Source organism: Ascaphus truei, chromosome 9 (assembly GCF_040206685.1).
Source record: "Ascaphus truei isolate aAscTru1 chromosome 9, aAscTru1.hap1, whole genome shotgun sequence".
In the NCBI taxonomy this organism is placed as follows: domain Eukaryota; kingdom Metazoa; phylum Chordata; class Amphibia; order Anura; family Ascaphidae; genus Ascaphus; species Ascaphus truei.
This window is the reverse complement of record NC_134491.1, coordinates 58,755,612-58,776,208: the sequence shown is the minus strand read 5'-3', so window position 1 is coordinate 58,776,208 and position 20,597 is coordinate 58,755,612. Positions and strand designations below refer to the sequence as shown.

Below are 20,597 nucleotides of genomic sequence, written 5' to 3'. Positions count from 1 at the left end.
TAGAGGGCACTATGCAAAAGTGTCAAATCAGATTGGAAGCGGGATGTGGGCCCCCCTATATGAGCTATACGAGCAATGTGATGGACTTCGCTGCTCCCTAAAGTTGTATTGATTAATGCGAGAGACGATTTACTCCAGTCCTAGTTGGTCGTGTCAGATGGGTGGTAGGAAAGATGCGCTTTGTGACAACAGGTGGCACTTTCATGGAATGCAGCGTTTATTTTATTTTTAATGGGACATTGGATGTCTCCACGGTACTCGTAGATCGTTGCGCTTAGTCAATGACAACTATTAGCCATCATTTAAAGATCATATTTACGGAACTATTATTGGCAGAAAATTTTACTTTGGTGACATGGAAATTAGGTATATGCACAGATTATAAATTCTGCGTTGTTTCTGTTCATCTGCCCATAAATTAGGTTGACATGTCAATTATATTAATGAAAAAGTAGGAAGCGGCACTCACGCTGAAATGATTGGTGTACTGTCATCGGTGCTCACAGGACCTGGGTTCCAGGTGCTATGCTAACAAAAATGCAGCGCACTCAGTCTTCATGCAAAGGATAATTTAATCACAGATCGACTTTTTCGTCCTAAAAGGTGGACCTGCCTCAATATTAGAACAGTCCACATTTTAAAGACAAAAAAGTCGATCTACGATTAAATTATCCTTTGCATGAAGACTATGAGCGCTGCATTTTTGTTCCACTCCATTATATTAATTACAGTCTTGGTACAGATCTACTTACATTACTATTGCTACTGCCAGCAGATCACGTGACCATAAATGGCAGAGATCCGCTGGCACTCTGGTTCCACTGGATCTCATGTACTGAAAGGTTAAACAATGACCAAGCAGAGTTAACCAATTTGGTGACCCAATAGGATCAAAAAAACAATTGCTTTGGGTAAGGCTCGTATTTCAATGAATTCATTTTAAAAAGAAACCTTGTATTTGACAAGCATTGTTCTTTTAATTAACCCCTTATCAATATGTGGTGAAGCCACCACTCTATTTCATTAGCTTCTCTGACAAAGCAGGTTAAAAGCATATTGAACAGGTGACTAAATGTGCAAACTTCATTGCTCCCGCTGGCTGGACATGTTATATATTCTGTGCCAACACCATCATTAAATCCTATGGCAAGTCTGATGTTTTGCATGATCAGTAGGAACAATGAGGCTGGCTAATTTGAATCTTCCTTCGAAAGTATTGTACACAACAGGATGAAAATCGTATGATTTTTACAGTCCGTTTATTTGGAAATCAGTACAATGTGTTATGAAGGAACAAGAGATCAATTGTCAGGCCAATGCCGTGATATAAATTGCATAATAAAAAAAGGACTTGGGGATATTGTAGAGAGCTATAGCAATAATGTATACAATCTGTTTCAATGATCAAATATGCCCTCATATAATCATGTTGATTAAAAAATTCTGAACTTCTAAAGCTATAAAAAATTTATTTACAAAACACAAGTAAATTTTTAGCAAACATTTCTTTACTAAAGCCTTTTCTTATAAATTAAACAAATAACTTTTTGTAGAAACGGTTCTCCTCCCCCCACCCGCTCATTTGCATTGTGTTTTATGTAATTACTTTGTATCATACAAAGAAAGACAAAACTTCAAGTATGAAAAAAGTGCCTTATTGCAATAATACCTCTTTGCAAGTCCAAAAAAATGTAGGGTTTTTAGTAAAACGGTTACACTTGTAAAAAGAGAGGAGTAAAATAATCAGTGCCATCCACTCATCCATGGAGAAGTCCACTACCTTTCTTAAACGCGGGGTGCTCAACTCAGTCCTCAAGCCTCACCAACAGGTCAGGATTCGAGAATATTCCTGCTTCAGCACAGGTGGCTCAATCAGTCCCTGCTTCAGCACAAGTGACTCAGAGGCTCAAGTCTTTGACTGAACCACCTGTGCTGAAGCTGGGATATCCTGAAAACCTGAACCGTTTGAGGAGGACGGGGAGTTGAGCACCCCCTGCCTTAAACAAAGCCCTGTGTGCAGCACCTGGGCAAGCGATAGACTGGATCCGTCTTTCCATGTAAAAACGAGCTCCACCATTCAAAAACTATTTTCCCCCCTCAACGGTTTCTGCTTCTTGTTCAGTAATTCAAACCCACAGCAATCCTTATCCTTCGTGCGTCGCGGACACCTGCATGTTGCCAAGTTCGTCTTCCTCGTCATGTGTTCGTTTTAGACTTCCTGAATGTAACAATGAATATATACCGAAAACGTAATGGAGTTAGTCAAAGAGCTATTATGAAAAATGTCCAGATGCAAAAATCATTGATCAGGGGTTGCCAACCCCAGTCCTCAAGGGCCACCAACAGGTCAGGTTCTCAGGATATCCCTGCGTCAGCACAGGTGGCTCAATCATTGACTGAGCCACCTGTGCTGAAGCAGGGATATCCTCAACCTGACCTGTTGGTGGCCCGTGAGGACTGGAGTTGGCCATCTGTCAGATTTTCAGTGTCCTATATATTGCTATTTAATGTGATAAGTTGTCTGTGTACGGTGCATCTTACTTTAGCATATAAAGCACTGCATGTAGTTACAGCGATTTCCCTTAGTGGATAAGCAGTAGGTTGTAGCGTTTTAGGCACGCTGCATATATGGTTAGCCGAAATGTTGGTCATAAAATCAGTGTAGGCTGCAACGGATTAAGACCCAAATAAGATGAAAAATAAATACATAGAATGCATACACAGAAACCAACATTTAAGGCATGTCTGCAATAATATCTATAAATATTTTGATTGTGACATTTTCACAATGTGTTTTCTTATTCCATATACAACCTGTTTCTTGCACTCAACGTATGCATTACTGGTCACTCAAACAGAAACACACATAGGAGGTGCTTTACCTGTAGCACCAGCTTGAATAGACAATGGTCTTCCCAGCTGTAGAGGGGACATCATTTTGATGGTTAATTTTGCTAGATAGATGGCTTCATATTCCTAGAAAATGAAGTGCAAATGAATAATTTTGATACATACAATGACAAACAAGTATGGGGCAAATGCCCCCCAAAATAGTATACAAGAAATGAGGACGATACCAGTATTTAGAAAAATGCAAAAGTGCATTGTAATGACAATAAGTAAAATACAAGTTACAAAAGCAACGTTACACAGTATAAATATATACCGTAAAAAACAAACCAAGGCCGACACCCGCTCAGAGACTCGATGTTTCGGGTCTCTGCCGTGTCAAGAGCCTAAGGAACCGTGACACTGTATACCTTATATTAGGTGCTTCATGTCCCAATTTGTGAAAGTTTTTTAGTCGCCATTACCGGTGACGTCAGATCGGTAGTTGCCATGACTACCATCGCGTCACAAGTTTGTGGTGATAGCCAGGCAATGCAGAAAACATTACATTATTCTAAAAGGCCACCCCATATAAAAGTAGTGCAATATACAGTATTGTGTTACACTTCGCTCTAACATTGAATACAAAAAAACCCCTGTGACTATACACACACACGTCAATTCTAACCGTAAAAAATATGCATGCACTAATAGATTACAAAATCAGTTTCACACACTGATGAATCAGTATAATTATACTGCATTTTAAAAGTAACATTCTCCCCCCCCCCCAAAAAAAAAACCAGTTCAAGGGAGGACAATGCTAACACAAAATGACCAACACACAAGTGCTGTGTATTATACAAGGACCAGTGACCCAGCATCGACACCTCCGATTCAGATACAAGGTATTCGCGCAAGTTCCCTAAAACTGATTCACACCATGCAAAAGAATGCGTCCATAATATGCATAGTCTTAACCATATCAAAACATTTACAATACAACTATTTTTCTTTCTAATGTGTTATGAAAAATGGCTGTATTTGTATTGTGCAAACACAATAACACCAAAAAAGCAAAACATGCTACCTGAAGTTGATGGACAAACCCAGCATTGGGATTAATACAGAATCTTCTTTCTTGGACATATGTAAATGCATCCCTTCACAAACAAAGGGAAAAGGGTGTTGAGTTTAACGGCCTAATAACAGTCTATTAGCATTCTGGAAAGATACTCCGATAACACTCCAACAAACGCCGATTAGTTGTCCTGTAAAGACGCACTTACAAGGTTTCTAATTAATTGCTACCCCTTTTCAAATCCATTTATACAGGCGTTGGGAGTGTTGCGTCAGAGAAAAATGTATGCAAAGGTTTTTGTAGCCTTTTGCATACACAACCTACCAGTGATTTATTTAAGGGCCGCTGTATAACCAGTTTAATGCACTCTCGGAGCAAATACAATATCGCAGCATTCTCTCTGTCCTTAAGTGCATTGAACATTGAATACAGTTTAGGCCCAAATATGAAAACTATTCACCCTGCAATATTTCCAATGCACTCAAGTAACTTTAAAAACTTTACTATTAACACGGCCTATGTATAAATATCAAAATATGTAATGTATTGAAAACTGTCATTTGAAACAGAAAGCAATGCTCCGAACGGCAATGTAAAAAACAGCTCATTTCAAAGAAGTGGGGTGGAATACGCGAAATATTAGGTGTTTATTGAAACAGGAATAATGTCAGACTGCATCATTACATAGGACTCAAAATATAGTTAACAATGAGCAAATATTTGCAAATGGACATTGAAATGTGCACAATTTAAGTTGGTTGTTCTATTCCATACCTGTATTTTATTCCGAATGTTTCCATAATATATGCAATAACTAAGGCAGCACTTCTAGAAATCCCTGCATTCCCATGGATGAGAACCTTTCCTGTATATGGAAGGAAGAAAAGGAAGACCTTAGACCAGTGATTCCCAACAGGGGGTCGGCAAACCCATTGCTCAGGGGTGTCCCTTGGGGTGGAGGGGGTGGTTGTGAGACATCTTCAAGGGGTAATGGCGAATCGCAGTCACTACGGTTGGCTTCTGCGCCCATGTGGGGACAGCACACTTAGTAAGCCTCCAAACTGCCCCTTGGCGTGGCTGTCAATTACAACAGGGGCTTCCAAAGTCGCTACCCACAATGCTTTGAATCTGCCGCGGCAAGGCATTGTGGGCCGTGACTTTGAAAGCTCCTGAAGTCATTGAAAGCCAGACCCTCGCATGTCATCTGTACAGATGGAGGTTCAGTTTGGAGTCTTATTAAGAGTGTGCTCCTCCCACGAGCTCAGGACACTATTCTGCGTGGTATCGGTCACACAGTTGTTAGCGATACTCTGAGTAATAAGATTAGTTTTCTTGCATGGGGCGCATAATGTAAAAAAGGTTGGGAACCGATGCTTTAGATAAACTGCACTGATACCCATTCCCTGGAAGCTTAGCTTACTCACAGAGACGACTGAAAAAAAAAATGTGACAAGTTCAATTAGAAAAAGGAAATTCTCAAATGATATTTTAGCTAGCTAGTTTAGATTTCCCTTTTCATACAGAAAAGATGATTATGATCTTTGGCAGCGCTACGTAATTATAAAAATACATGAGAACTATTAAAATAGTGTATCAAACGCCAACAATTTATCTCAACTGCTAAGAAGATGTAAAAATTCATAATTTTCAGACAGGCACGCAGACACGCAGACACGCAGACACGCAGACACGCAGACACGCAGACACGCAGACACGCAGACACGCAGACACAATTTTTAACAACACCTAGTTAAAAAGAAAAAAATGGCATACAGAGCCAGAAGAACAAAGACACGGGCCTCCTAACATTGAGTGCTCACAATCAGCACCTCAGAGGAAGATTATAGATTTTCAAGCTCTAAAAGAGAGAAATTAGACCACTATGTGTATGCAGACCCTGAAATGTTTTTATTATTTATTATTAAAAGAAAAAAAAAAGGGGGGGGGGGGAAGGAAACAGTGAATAAGGAACTAAAGAGTAGATGCAGAAATGGAAGGATCAAGTGTAACCATACCTCCAGTTTGTAAACTTCCATCAATGAATTCTTTTGTCTGTAAAGAAAATAAATTTGTGAAACGTTTAGAAGCTAATTAGGACATTTTATTATTTAATGCAATTCCTTCTCCAAAAAACAAAACCTACAAGGGCTTTTTGGGAAAAAAGCTACCTTCGCCAGAATAAATGCACGTACATGAAAGGCAAGCACAGCTGAAAGCAGAGAGGAAAGGGGAGGTATCTGGTGATGGGAACATTTGACTCAGTTTTCATACCTTTGTGAAATCACAAACAATTTTGACGTAAACAGACTGGCAGATTGCCAAAGATAGTGTGTTAAAGAAGTTTTAGGTGTAGAAAAAAGTGACAGAACAGTAAGGGCGCTGCAAGTCTCTCCAGCTCTGTAAGGGATCAGACTATATTCTGTGCAAACTGGGGAACTTCCTTCTAAGGTATACGTTTAAAACATAATACACTGTGCAAGATCAGAACTGTTCATGCAAAAACACACACGCACGCGCGCACGCACACACACGCGCACACGCACGCACACGCACGAAACCGGTTGAAAAGATGTCATTCAAATGGGCTGTACACAAGTAGACCTAGTAGTACACACACATACATTTTGATATGGATACTAGAATTTCACCTTTGATGGTGTTGAAAAACTACTTAAGTTTCCCTGGATATCTTACGGCCGAGAAGTATTTACATATCCAATTTTCAGAACATTATACTAAACGATTCATTTTCCTAATTTAATGGCAAGATTAGAGATAGCAGCTAAAAGGAACATTTGCTGCGAGCAAAGCAATTTTCTAATGGTGCTGCTCTTGCTAAATTGATAGTACAAATCCAAAGTGTGGAGAAACAGCCTCAGGCGAGGAGAATCCTGCTTGTGCAGCCAACACAACATAGACAAACAATTTCTTCAAAAAGCAGGTCTCTTCAGACAGAGGTACAAAGTAGAGCTCTACTCGCATGTTCATAATGCAATTCTCCATTGAACATAATCATCACCTGATGAAAGGTCCACATGGGACCTGAAACTTTGTCTTTCCACTGTTCTTGGCTGCCACATTAAATGGAGAACTTCATTATGACCGTGTGAGTAGAGCTCTGCTTTGTAGCTGTCTTAGGCCTCGGCCATGCTCCCTCCTGGCGTGCTGAGGCTCAGGGAAAGCGGGTGCTTTCCCTGGCCTTGCGGTTGCTTACCGCACGCGCCGTCAGCGGGCCTTCAGGGGGCAGGCAGGGGCGGGCGCATCACTGGCCGGGGGTGGGCCAGTGACGTCACGGAGCTGGTTCGCCCTCATTGGGCGAACCGCTCACGTGACCGGCCTGTCTCGCCGGCAAGCTCGGGAATTTAAAATTCCCCTAAGACCTGCGTTTCCGCAAGCGCGCGGAAGCGCAGGCGAGCCCCTACTAAAGCCGCTCTAATTGCGGCTGTAGGGGCTCAGTGCTGAGCGGGAGCGCGCCTCCTCCAGCAAGCAACAAACATGGCCAAGGCCTTAGAGGAGACCTGTACTTTGAATCAGTTGCTGGCTGAATTGATACCTACCATTTGAAAAAATCGTATTATGTTTTCAATGGGGTTATCTGCAATATCCAGCACTAAATATCTGTAAATATAAAAACAATGTATGAGGCAATATACAATTAAGTTGATAATTAAACAAGCTCTGCATACAGTTGCCACATCCATGTAGTAAAATAATGGAAGAGGGAGTGTGATGTGTTTTATTGGACCAGATAGTTGGCCCAACACAGTTTAAGTTACAAGCTTTCAAACCTCATACAGTATGGCAGAGAGTAGCCCCATCCATGTACTTAACTATTCTTCATTCCCGCATAGAATTTGAAGAGTATTAGAAATTCTGGGAATCATATTACCATTGTAAAAGTGAAGCAAAACATAGTTACAGCCCATCATTGAAATCTACAAAGTTCATGCCTTCAGAGGATAATCCTGAAACTAGCTATTCAAAAGCAACTTGGCCTGCAATTATATTCATTACAGGTAAACACTAACTACATGTAAGAGAGTACACTGTAATGTCTCTACAATCCAACACTGGGAGTGGAAGGAAAAGAAGCACAAATATGACAGAACATACTGTACATGTGTAAAGAATGCGAGTTTCATATCAGCCCACTGTACATATACAGTAGTAGGGGAAAATTACACAAGGTGTGTGAATTCTTATTTTTGTGGAAACTAGGCTTACATGCATGAAGAAAAACAGTCACAAGACTAATTAGGAGAATGAGTAGAGATTACAAATGGCTAGGGTCTACATTTATTTTCTATGGATACATTTGTTGAAATTTACAATTCTTTAAATGCACAATTAATGCTTCAATTTACAAAGACGACAAAGAATACAAGAAGGCATCACAAAATTGTTGTAATTCACTACTTAGTATTTTAACAGTTACTGAACAATTATATAGAACCATTTAAAAATGGTATTAAAGTGTAAAATATTTAGAAAAAAAAACAAAAAAGTCAGGACATAACCTGTAACAGTGTGTGTGCTAAAGTGAAACATCCTGAGACATGTTTGAATAAGTTATCATCCAGCGTTAAGGGAATTAATTATAAAAAAAACAAATAGTAAGGGGACCGAATAGTAAAATACAAAGCCTTTAATCACATTTAAATCTTTGGGAGGGGGAAGTTTGCATGATCAGTGGCTCTCATCACACCTCTCACATGTACTGAGAAAATAACTTTACGGCCCCATTCCCTGCATTTTCAATACTTCCCATTTCCCATGTGAACAATGGATTGTTTGCATAACAATGCATTACTGTCCATAATGGCAGCAAGAAAGTTAAGTAACGTATATTTGGCCAGGTGGAGGTAAAGCAGCACAATGGAACAGCAATCTTTGCGCAATTTTAATTTACTCACCACACTCGCATTACCTGCAATAATTCAATAACTTACCTAAATAACTGTTGAAAGTTTGGTTTAATAAAATTTGCTTCAATACTTTGTCTTATGCAGATTATGTGGGTTATCCCATATTTCTGAAGCACCGAGAGCTGCAAACAAAAAAGCAGACTTGCTGAAACAGAAATGCACGTGAAGTATTTCCCTTAACCCCTTTCGTCAACTACACAAAACACATACGTTTTAGACAAATATGTCTAATGACAGAGCTATGGTTAAAATATCATTTTGTTTACATACCTTGCTTTTCATTACTGATGAATACGGACCCAAAAATAAGCCAGGTAAAATTTCCTTTAAAAGGAAATATATATTAATTTTACAAAAAATTATTCCAAAAATATCACCAACTTGTTTTTCGTCATACTGTATATACATACCTGCATCTCCCTTCTCATTGGATACGTCCAGTCCTTGGGGGAAAAAACAAAATAAATACAGAAGTCAAGAAAGCTAAATGCCTAAACATGATCTATGCAGTTACACTTTTTTAATCTGAAATAGGAACGTTTTGATGGAGCAAAGATAAGAAAAAAAGCTGAATTCCTACAAATGTTAAGGATCCTTACAACACGATTTCATTTTCCAGTGTAGGAGACAGGCCTCACAAGTTGAAGGAAACAAGTCATTGCAATAGTTGTCAACAAGCACAGCATCATATGGTCAATAAATCACCCCTGTGCTCAAAGACCTTTACAAATATTTATGGAAAGGTACGTGGGAGATTCCAGCTGCAACAAGAGAAAAGTGTGATCCTGCTGTGATGCTGTTCAGATCATAATGGGCGCAAACAAAAAAAAAGTTAAGAAAACAATCCGCATCTCCGTTACACTCAGGAACAAAAATATCATAGTAATACTGACATTATAAAGGCTTTTTAAAGTGAAACTTCTTTGCTGCACTTAGAGTTTTGATAGGGAAAAAATCACTTGTGTTGTAATGAAAAAGCATGATGGAAGTGACGTCACGCTACTGATGGGCGCGCGTCCGCGTTTGTGCATATCTCAGAGTTAAAGGCTGCACGGAGGTTGTAGGCAACACCACGCATGCACAGAAGCCGATATTGTCCACCAGGCATGCGCTATACCGCCATTCTCCAGCGGCCACAGTCGCCAGCACAGCCCAAGAAGCACAAAAAGAGTCGGGAGGGGGAAAAGCATAAACCTGAACGAACACACAGCTCAGCACTTGTCTCGCTCCTGCCGGTGACATACATCTCTATTTTCTGCCACGGATCCTCCAACCGCCTGAGCTGCGGCATCCCACTCGCAGGAGGCACGATCCACAAATCCCCCGCCCCCCTCTAACTCCTCACGGGTGCGATGCACCGCCCGACACCCATGGGGTATCCACCCATAGGTAGTGGCTTCCCACCCCCGAGCCACGGCTTGTCCCCCCCCCCTCCTGTTCGCGTAGCCACAGGCTCCACCAATATGGTGGCTGCCGTCACCTGTGCAGCATGGAAACCGCCTCGAGGAGATCCCCAGATTGGAGACCACAGAGGAGTAGTAAAAAAAAAAAAAAAAAAAAAAAACAACAGCATGTTGCACTCTCGCGCACCGGTTCTTGCGAGTGGTCATTCTGACGTGGTCTCTCGCACCGGCGGCTGTCAGTGTGCGCTGTCACATCGCTATTCACCAGCCTTATGGATCCTAAGTGCAAATAAACACAAATGTTCATCAATATACGTGATAACAAAACCCTCCCCCAAACCCACACGTCTTTAAGATAGCCATTGTGTCCACACGTACCCATAAAAACGCTGCAATTAAGTGGGGTAAGGTGACATATTGCTGATAAATAAAACGCATTATACATAGAATACAACACACATGCTGCTAACTGTAGGGTTCTGTCTGTCAAACTAGCAACATTTATTTATTTATTTATAAAATATTTTACCAGGAAGTAATACATTGAGAGTTACCTCTCGTTTTCAAGTATGTCAACATGATGGGATCTCTGAATTCCCTGGCATGTTGGGCTCGTGCTTCTGACGCTAATCATTAGCAAAGAGTACATACTAATACAGAAAATAGGTGTATGTCACCGGCAGGAGCGAGGCAAGTGCGGAGCTGTGTGTTCGGGTTTATGCTTTTCCACCACCGGCTCTTTTTGTGCTTTTTGGCATGTGCTGGCGGCTCTGGCCGCTGGAGAATGGCATGTTAGACTCGTTCTCCTGAAGCTAATCATTAGCAAAGATGTATAGATGTACGTACATACATATAATCTCAGGCCATGCCAAGACTAAGCAAGAATGTGAAGGGAGCGACTAAGCAAGAATGTGAAGGGAGCGACATGTGCCGCCGGCGCACATGAGCAGCAGCAACCCCGCCAGAGACAAACACACAGACACAAGGATTTCACAATTAGTATAAATATAAGTGCAAATAGCTAAAACGGGGTGTGTGCCGAGCACGCGCGTTCTAAGTGAAACTTCTTTGCGTTGTCACAAAGTGTATTTTGAATTTTAATTAAAAACCATCACAAATACAATTTCTGTGACAAAACAGTGACCAAAAGACAAAAGTTTCACTTAAAATGCGCGTGCTCAGCACACACCTTTTTTTATTGCAGTAAAATTGCATGTTTACCAAGTGGATTTTACATTACAAAGATGGTGCTGTTCATTTAGGGTGCCAATGATGAACACATGGCTGGTATGTGTACAATGGCTACAAAACCTGTGATAACCATTTAAGAATAATTTTTCACACATTTCCTTAGCAACTAAATGCTTGGGCGTTGTACCCATCCCCCTCCCCACCCATTAAATACACAGCTTGCAAAGACTCCCCTCCCTTGGGATCATGACACCCTACAGCTGTTCTCTCGCTTCCACATGGTAAGTCATCATGATGCCATCACTGGGTAGAAGTTATCGCTGAAAAGAAAACATTACAGCCGAGATCTGCCCACGTTGTACATAGTTGTATATCATTAGGCTGAGACATTTCAATGCATTATTACGCAGGGTTACTTCATTCTTGTCACCAATAGCTTGGGCAGTACCCACTCCCCCATAGTCACCAGTAGTTGGGCAGTACCCACTCCCCCATAGTCACCAGTAGTTGGGCAGTACCCACTCCACCAGTAGCTTGGGCAGTACCCACTCCCCCATAGTCACCAGTAGTTGGGCAGTACTCACTCCCCCATAGTCACCAGTAGTTGGGCAGTACCCACTCCACCAGTAGCTTGGGCAGTACCCACTCCACCATAGTCACCAGTAGTTGGACAGTACCCACTCCCCCAGTCACCAGTAGCTTGGGCAGTACCCACTCCCCCATAGTCACCAGTAGTTGGGCAGTACTCACTCCCCCATAGTCACCAGTAGTTGGGCAGTACCCACTCCACCAGTAGCTTGGGCAGTACCCACTCCACCATAGTCACCAGTAGTTGGACAGTACCCACTCCCCCAGTCACCAGTAGCTTGGGCAGTACCCACTCCCCCAGTCACCAGTAGCTTGGGCAGTACCCACTCCCCCATAGTCACCAATAGTTGGGCAGTACCCACTCCACCATAGTCACCAGTAGCTTGGGCAGTACCCACTCCCCCCTAGCCCCGGCGAGTGGTTGCCCGGGAGATAGCAGTGCCCGACCCCCACACAGGCCCCTTGCTCACCTCGGCATCCTCCTTACACTGCGGGAGGGAAGGGAACTCTAGCTTCAAGTCCTCCATGTGTGGTGTGTGTGTCCCCCCCTACCCCGACGCGTGACGCCGGCCTGCTCGCGGAGTGAAGCGGTTATTATTCGGACAGGCCGGACGGCTCTCGCGAAGGACCTAGCAGCGGCTCGCATTCCGCCGCCATGCTGCAGTCTACAAACCGACAGGGCGCGCACCGACGTCACGGGGGGGGGGGGGGGGGCTTGCGCATGCAGCTTCTCTCAGAACGGCATGACGTCGGCAGACGGCTCGCCAGTGGCGCCATGTTGGAGGAGGCAGAGGATGGTCTCACTTGGACTTTTTTGCACTGAATCCCTGCACCAATGGCTTATGGCTACTAATGGGGGTCTCATACATTACCAGATAGGTAAAAGCTTCTACCTATGAGAGAATGTGGATGGGAATGAGGGCAATTTCTTAGGCTGCGCTTATAGTGCAGGCGACAGCGCCGCGACCGTCGCATCAAAACAAATGCATTGTTGCCGTCGTTCGGCGCTCATAGTGCACGCGACGGCGACAAAGCGACGGAGTGACAGTGGTACCACAAATCTGGTAGTCACTGATATTTGATTTTTTTCAGCGACGGCCTCTCAATGTAACCAATCGGAGTGCTTCTCCGTCGACTAAACTTGAAATTTGACTTTCGCAGTGGCGACGGGTGACATCATGGGTCACGTCGCCATCGCCGGCACTATAAGCGCGGAGTCTTCCATTGGTAAGAGATGGGTATCATGGGCAAAAACTGGTCTATGGGGCTGTCTGATAGCAATGAAAACAGGGTGTGTAAATGAGCAAGGTTGAAGGGTTCAAACGACCAGGACCTGAGGGAGTTTGACCCAAAATATGCCGTCCTGATATTAACGAGGGAGACCAGTGGATTCATAAAAAAAAGAAAATCTGCTCCGATTGGAACACTCATAAACTTCCTAAGCTCAGGATATACATGAAAACAGTATTATTTCCTGGTAAAACATTTTATAAATAAAGGGAGCGGCCTTTAATGCAAAAAATACTTCTTGTCTTAAAAGCGTACATGTATTTTATTTTGACTACATTTGTAAAGAATGAATGAAAAAAAAATCATACGTAAATATAAAGTGCTTGTGGCCATCAACTCATATACAGCTCAAAATACAGAATGGTAACTTTACTACACATATGTATATATTAACCAAGAGTCAAATCAAAACATGTGTAATGCCCCAAAGAAAGAGGCATGTGTGTATGACACTTGTAAGGCAACCATTCTGGTCCAGCCAGGGTTGTGCTGGTATTATTAGAATGTTGGCTCCTGCAGGATCAGCTGAAAAGACAGTTGCGATGGCAGACAGACATATTCAAGTTAACATCCATGTGAGACGTTGTACATCAAATGATCACAGTGCCAAGCACCTCCTTCTAACTATTTGTGAATTATGATGAAGATGCCCTGCGGTTACTTGAGGAATTTGAATGATCTTTGGAACTGTGGAGGGAGACAATACATAATATATGTGTAATAGAGGTGATCCACCTCTAATATAACTCTTGAGCAGCATAGAAATAGACCTTTACAGTGCTGTTAATAAAATCCACGATATTCACATAAGAATTTATAAAGGACTAGCTGATATACCCGGCGTTGCCCGGGCGTGGAAGGGCAGGGGACATGGAGTGGAAGGGCGGTAGGGGGGGAGGAGGAAGGGAGGGGGGGGAGTAAGGGAGGGGGGGGGAGTGGAAGGGAGGGGGGGGGAGTGGAAGGGAGGGGGGGGGGGAGTGGAAGGGAGGGGGGGGGGGAGTGGAAGGGAGGGGGGGGGGGGAGTGGAAGGGAGGGGGGGGGGAGTGGAAGGGAGGGGGGGGGGAGTGGAAGGGAGGGGGGGGGAGTGGAAGGGAGGGGGGGGAGTGGAAGGGAGGGGGGGGAGTGGAAGGGAGGGGGGGGGAGTGGAAGGGAGGGGGGGGGAGTGGAAGGGAGGGGGGGGGAGTGGAAGGGAGGGGGGGGGAGTGGAAGGGAGGGGGGGGGGAGTGGAAGGGAGGGGGGGGGGAGTGGAAGGGAGGGGGGGGGGAGTGGAAGGGAGGGGGGGGGGAGTGGAAGGGAGGGGGGGGGGAGTGGAAGGGAGGGGGGGGGGAGTGGAAGGGAGGGGGGGGGAGTGGAAGGGAGGGGGGGGGAGTGGAAGGGAGGGGGGGGGGAGGGGGGGGGGAGTGGAAGGGAGGGGGGGAGTGGAAGGGAGGGGGGGGGAGTGGAAGGGAGGGGGGGGGGGAGTGGAAGGGAGGGGGGGGGAGTGGAAGGGAGGGGGGGGGGGAGTGGAAGGGAGGGGGGGGAATGGAGGGGGGGGGAATGGAGGGGGGGGGAATGGAGGGGGGGGGGGGGGAGTGGAAGGGAGGGGGGGGGAGTGGAAGGGAGGGGGGGGAATGGAGGGGGGGGGGAGTGGAAGGGATGGGGGGGGAGTGGAAGGGATGGGGGGGAGTGGAAGGGCGGGGGGGTAGGGGAGGGGAAGGGCGGGGGGGTAGGGGAGGGGAAGGGCGGGGGGGAGGGGAAGGGCGGGGGGGAGGGTAGGGGAGGGGAAGGGCGGGGGGGGAGGGGAGGGGAAGGGCGGGGGGGAGGGGAAGGGCGGGGGGGAGGGTAGGGGAGGGGAAGGGCGGGGGGGGAGGGGAGGGGAAGGGCGGGGGGGGGAGGGGAGGGGAAGGGCGGGGGGGGGGAGGGGAGGGGAAGGGCGGGGGGGGAGGGGAGGGGAAGGGCGGGGGGGTAGGGGAGGGGAAGGGCAGGGGGGTAGGGGAGTGGAAGGGCAGGGGGGTGGGGAAGGGGAGTGGAAGGGCGGGGGGGGTGGGGAAGGGGTGTAGAAGGGCGGGGGGGGGGCCAAGGGGTGTGGAAGGGCGGGGGGGGGTAGGGGTGTAGAAGGGCGGGGGGGGGCAAGGGGCGTAGAAGGGCGGGGGGGGGAGTGGAAGGGAGGGGGGGGGAGTGGAAGGGAGGGGGGGGGGGAGTGGAAGGGAGGGGGGGGGAGGGGGGGGGGAGTGGAAGGGAGGGGGGGAGTGGAAGGGAGGGGGGGGGAGTGGAAGGGAGGGGGGGGGAGTGGAAGGGAGGGGGGGGGGAGTGGAAGGGAGGGGGGGGGAGTGGAAGGGAGGGGGGGGGAGTGGAAGGGAGGGGGGGGGGAGTGGAAGGGAGGGGGGGGAATGGAGGGGGGGGGGAATGGAGGGGGGGGGAGTGGAAGGGAGGGGGGGGGAGTGGAAGGGAGGGGGGGGGAGTGGAAGGGAGGGGGGGGGAGTGGAAGGGAGGGGGGGGAATGGAGGGGGGGGGAGTGGAAGGGATGGGGGGGGAGTGGAAGGGATGGGGGGGAGTGGAAGGGCGGGGGGGTAGGGGAGGGGAAGGGCGGGGGGGTAGGGGAGGGGAAGGGCGGGGGGGAGGGGAAGGGCGGGGGGGAGGGTAGGGGAGGGGAAGGGCGGGGGGGGAGGGGAGGGGAAGGGCGGGGGGGGAGGGGAGGGGAAGGGCGGGGGGGAGGGGAAGGGCGGGGGGGAGGGTAGGGGAGGGGAAGGGCGGGGGGGGAGGGGAGGGGAAGGGCGGGGGGGGGAGGGGAGGGGAAGGGCGGGGGGGAGGGGAGGGGAAGGGCGGGGGGGGAGGGGAGGGGAAGGGCGGGGGGGGGGAGGGGAGGGGAAGGGCGGGGGGGGAGGGGAGGGGAAGGGCGGGGGGGTAGGGGAGGGGAAGGGCAGGGGGGTAGGGGAGTGGAAGGGCAGGGGGGTGGGGAAGGGGAGTGGAAGGGCGGGGGGGGTGGGGAAGGGGTGTAGAAGGGCGGGGGGGGGGCCAAGGGGTGTGGAAGGGCGGGGGGGGGTAGGGGTGTAGAAGGGCGGGGGGGGGCAAGGGGCGTAGAAGGGCGGGGGGGGCAAGGGGCGTAGAAGGGCGGGGGGAGGGGGCAAGGGGCGTAGAAGGGCGGGGTGGGGGGCAAGGGGCGTAGAAGGGCGGGGTGGGGGGCAAGGGGCGTAGAAGGGCGGGGTGGGGGGCAAGGGGCGTAGAAGGGCGGGGTGGGGGGCAAGGGGCGTAGAAGGGCGGGGTGGGGGCCAAGGGGTGTGGAAGGGCGGGGGGGGTAGGGGTGTAGAAGGGCGGGGGGGGGCAAGGGGTGTAGAAGGGCGGGGGGGGGCAAGGGGCGTAGGGCGGGGGGAGGGGGCAAGGGGCGTAGAAGGGCGGGGTGGGGGGCAAGGGGCGTAGAAGGGCGGGGTGGGGGGCAAGGGGCGTAGAAGGGCGGGGTGGGGGGCAAGGGGCGTAGAAGGGCGGGGTGGGGGGCAAGGGGCGTAGAAGGGCGGGGTGGGGGGCAAGGGGCGTAGAAGGGCGGGGTGGGGGCCAAGGGGCGTAGAAGGGCGGGGTGGGGGCCAAGGGGCGTAGAAGGGCGGGGAGGGCCAAGGGGCGTAGAAGGGCGGGGGGGGCCAAGGGGCGTAGAAGGGCGGGGGGGGGCCAAGGGGCGTAGAAGGGGGGGGGCGTAGAAGGGCGGGGGGGGCCAAGGGGCGTAGAAGGGCGGGGGGGGCCAAGGGGCGTAGAAGGGCGGGGGGGGCAAAGTGCGGGGGGGGGGAAAAGTGCGGGGGGGGGCAAAAAGAGGGGGGGGGCAAAAAGAGGGGGGGGGGGCAAAGGGAGGGCAGAGGGCAGGGAAGAGGGGGGCAAAGGGCCGGGAAGAGGGGGCAAAGGGCAGGGAAGAGGGGGGCAAAGGGCAGGGAAGAGGGGGGCAAAGGGCAGGGAAGAGGGGGCAAAGGGAAGGGAAGGCAAAGGGAAGGGCAGGGGGGGGCAAAAAGAAGGGGGGCAAAGGGAAGGGGGGCAAAGGGAAGGGGGGTGAAGGACGGGGCGGTCAAAGGGCAGAGCAGGGGGGTCAAAGGGGCAAAGGGCGGTGGGGCAAAGGGCGGTGGGTCAAAGGGCAGGGAGGGGTGGGGGTCAAAGGGCAGGGAGGGGTGGGGGTCAAACGGCAGAGAGGGGTGGGGGTCAAAGGGCAGGGAGTGGCGGGGGTCAAAGGGCAAGGAGGTACGGGGGGGCAAGGGCAGGGGACGGGAGGGCAAAGGGCAGGGAGGGACGGGGGGGCAAAGGGCAGGGAGGGACGGGGGGGCAAAGGGCAGGGAGGGACGGGGGGGCAAGAGGGCAAAGGGCAGGGAGGGACGGGGGGCAAGAGGGCAAAGGGCAGTGAGGGACGGGGGGGCAAGAGGGCAAAGGGCAGGGAGGGGTGGGGGGGGCAAAGGGCAGGGAGGGGTGGGGGGGCAAAGGGCAGGGAGGGGTGGGGGGGGCAAAGGGCAGGGAGGGGCAGGGAGGGGCGGGGGGGCAAAGGGAGGGGCGGGGGGGCAAAGGGCAGGGAGGGGCGGGGGGGCAAAGGGCAGGGAGGGGCGGGGGGGGCAAAGGGCAGGGAGGGGCGGGGGGGGCAAAGGGCAGGGAGGGGCGGGGGGGGCAAAGGGCAGGGAGGGGCGGGGGGGCAAAGGACAGGAAGGGGCGGGGGGGCAAAGGGCAGGGAGGGGCGGGGGGGGGGGCAAAGGGCAGGGAGGAGCGGGGGGGCAAAGGGCAGGGAGGGGCAGGGGGGGCAAAGGGCAGGGAGGGGCGGGGGGGGCAAAGGGCAGGGAGGGGCGGGGGGGGCAAAGAGCAGGGAGGGGCGGGGGGGGGGGAAAGGGCAGGGAGGGGGGGGGGGAAAGGGCAGGGGGGGAGGGGAAGGGCGGGGGGGGAGGGGAGGGGAAGGGCGGGGGGGGGGGAGGGGAGGGGAAGGGCGGGGGGGTAGGGGAGGGGAAGGGCGGGGGGGTAGGGGAGTGGAAGGGCGGGGGGGTGGGGAAGGGGAGTGGAAGGGCGGGGGGGGTGGGGAAGGGGTGTAGAAGGGCAGGGGGGGGCCAAGGGGTGTGGAAGGGCGGGGGGGTAGGGGTGTAGAAGGGCGGGGGGGGGGCAAGGGGCGTAGAAGGGAGGGGGCAAGGGGCGTAGAAGGGCGGGGTGGGGGGCAAGGGGCGTAGAAGGGTGGGGTGGGGGGCAAGGGGCGTAGAAGGGCGGGGTGGGGGCCAAGGGGCGTAGAAGGGCGGGGAGGGCCAAGGGGCGTAGAAGGGCGGGGGGGTCCAAGGGGCGTAGAAGGGCGGGGGGGGCCAAGGGGCGTAGAAGGGGGGGGGGCCAAGGGGCGTAGAAGGGGGGGGGGCAAGGGGCGTAGAAGGGCGGGGGGGGGCCAAGGGGCGTAGAAGGGCGGGGGGGCCCAGGGGCGTAGAAGGGCGGGGGGGGCAAAGTGCGGGGGGGGGGCAAAAAGAGGGGGGGGGCAAAGGGAGGGCAGGGAGGGCAAAGGGCAGGGAAGAGGGGGGCAAAGGGCCGGGAAGAGGGGGCAAAGGGCAGGGAAGAGGGGGGCAAAGGGCAGGGAAGAGGGGGGCAAAGGGCAGGGAAGAGGGGGCAAAGGGAAGGGAAGGCAAAGGGAAGGGCAGGGGGGGGGCACAGGGAAGGGGGGTGAAGGACGGGGCGGTCAAAGGGCAGAGCAGGGGGGTCAAAGGGGCAAAGGGCGGTGGGGCAAAGGGCGGTGGGTCAAAGGGCAGGGAGGGGTGGGGGTCAAACGGCAGGGAGGGGTGGGGGTCAAAGGGCAGGGAGGGGCGGGGGTCAAAGGGCAAGGAGAGACGGGGGGGCAAGGGCAGGGGACGGGGGGGCAAAGGGCAGGGAGGGACGGGGGGGCAAAGGGCAGGGAGGGACAGGGGGGGCAAAGGGCAGGGAGGGACAGGGGGGCAAGAGGGCAAAGGGCAGGGAGGGACGGGGGGCAAGAGGGCAAAGGGCAGTGAGGGACGGGGGGCAAGAGGGCAAAGGGCAGGGAGGGGTGGGGGGGGCAAAGGGCAGGGAGGGGTGGGGGGGGCAAAGGGCAGGGAGGGGTGGGGGGGGCAAAGGGCAGGGAGGGGTGGGGGGGGCAAAGGGCAGGGAGGGGTGGGGGGGGCAAAGGGAGGGGCGGGGGGGCAAAGGGCAGGGAGGGGCGGGGGGGGCAAAGGGCAGGGAGGGGCGGGGGCAAAGGGCAGGAAGGGGCGGGGGGGGCAAAGGGCAGGGAGGGGCGAGGGGGGGCAAAGGGCAGGGAGGGGCGGGGGGGGCAAAGAGCAGGGAGGGGCGGGGGGGGGGGAAAGGGCAGGGAGGGACGGGGAGGGGAAAGGGCAGGGAGGGGGGGGGAAAGGGCAGGGAGGGACGGGGGGGGGGGGAAGGGCAGGGAGGGACGGGGGGGCAAAGGGCAGGGAGGGACGGGGGGGGCAAAGGGCAGGGAGGGACGGGGGGGCAAAGGGCAGGGAGGGATGGGGGGGGGCAAAGGGCAGGGAGGGACGGGGGGGACAAAGGGCAGGGAGGGACGGGGGGGGCAAATGGCAGGGAGGGACGGGGGGGCAAAGGGCAGGGAGGGACGGGGGGGCAAAGGGCAGGGAGGGACAGCGGGGGCAAAGGGCAGGGAGGGACGGGGGGGCAAAGGGCAGGGAGGGACGGGGGGGGGCAAAGGGCAGGGAGGGACGGGGGGGGGCAAAGGGCAGGGAGGGACGGGGGGGCAAAGGGCAGGGAGGGACGGGGGGGCAAAGGGCAGGGAGGGACGGTGGGGCAAAGGGCAGGGAGGGACGGGGGGCAAAGGGCAGGGAGGGACGGGGGGGCAAAGGGCAGGGAGGGACGGGGGGGCAAAGGGCAGGGAGGGACGGGGGGCAAAGGGCAGGGAGGGACGGGGGGGCAAAGGGCAGGGAGGGACGGGGGGGCAAAGGGCAGGGAGGGACGGGGGGGCAAAGGGCAGGGAGGGACGGGGGGGCAAAGGGCAGGGAGGGACGGGGGGGGGGCAAAGGGCAGGGAGGGACGGGGGGGGGCAAAGGGCAGGGAGGGACGGGGGGGCAAAGGGCAGGGAGGGACGGGGGGGGGCAAAGGGCAGGGAGGGACGGGGGGGCAAAGGGCAGGGAGGGACGGTGGGGCAAAGGGCAGGGAGGGATGGGGGGGCAAAGGGCAGGGAGGGACGGGGGGGCAAAGGGCAGGGAGGAACGGGGGCAAAGGGCAGGGAGGGACGGGGGGGCAAAGGGCAGGGAGGGACGGGGGGCAAAGGGCAGGGAGGGATGGGGGGGGCAAAGGGCAGGGAGGGACGGGGGGGGGCAAAGGGCAGGGAGGGACGGGAGGGGC

General features: G+C 52.6%; 2 protein-coding genes across 3 annotated transcripts in view; one reads left to right on the top strand and one right to left on the bottom strand.

The window, feature by feature from the left end:
- LOC142503114 (galectin-3-like) overlaps window positions 1-20,597 on the top strand; it is a 506,920-nt gene that overhangs the window by 439,858 nt on the left and 46,465 nt on the right. The gene's annotated exons all lie outside the window — the stretch shown is intronic.
- STYX (serine/threonine/tyrosine interacting protein) lies at window positions 1,243-12,708 on the bottom strand. 2 transcript variants are annotated; one of them, XM_075615111.1, is made up of 11 exons: window positions 12,488-12,708; window positions 10,426-10,517; window positions 9,246-9,278; window positions 9,106-9,159; window positions 8,860-8,957; window positions 7,468-7,528; window positions 5,926-5,962; window positions 4,685-4,775; window positions 3,920-3,992; window positions 2,883-2,976; window positions 1,243-2,218 (listed from the first exon to the last, which is right to left on the bottom strand). In XM_075615111.1, exons 3-11 carry the CDS (start codon window positions 9,261-9,263, stop codon window positions 2,145-2,147), a joined length of 600 nt encoding a protein of 199 aa, XP_075471226.1. In that variant the 5' UTR covers window positions 9,264-9,278; window positions 10,426-10,517; window positions 12,488-12,708; the 3' UTR covers window positions 1,243-2,144. The 2 variants fall into 2 exon arrangements, with proteins under 2 accessions (XP_075471226.1, XP_075471225.1); XM_075615110.1 differs by lacking the exon at window positions 10,426-10,517.

What these genes read in the sequence shown, in the direction of transcription:
- STYX (XM_075615110.1), bottom strand. Translation starts at nt 12,544, where the DNA reads ATGGAGGACTTGAAGCTAGAGTTCCCTTCCCTCCCGCAGTGTAAGGAG. An exon ending in CAATGAGAAGGGAGATGCAG is followed by an intron (nt 9,160 to 9,245) that starts GTATGTATATAC and finishes TTCCTTTTAAAG; the next exon opens with GAAATTTTACCTGGCTTATT. An exon ending in CATCAGTAATGAAAAGCAAG is followed by an intron (nt 8,958 to 9,105) that starts GTATGTAAACAA and finishes TTTTGTTTGCAG; the next exon opens with CTCTCGGTGCTTCAGAAATA.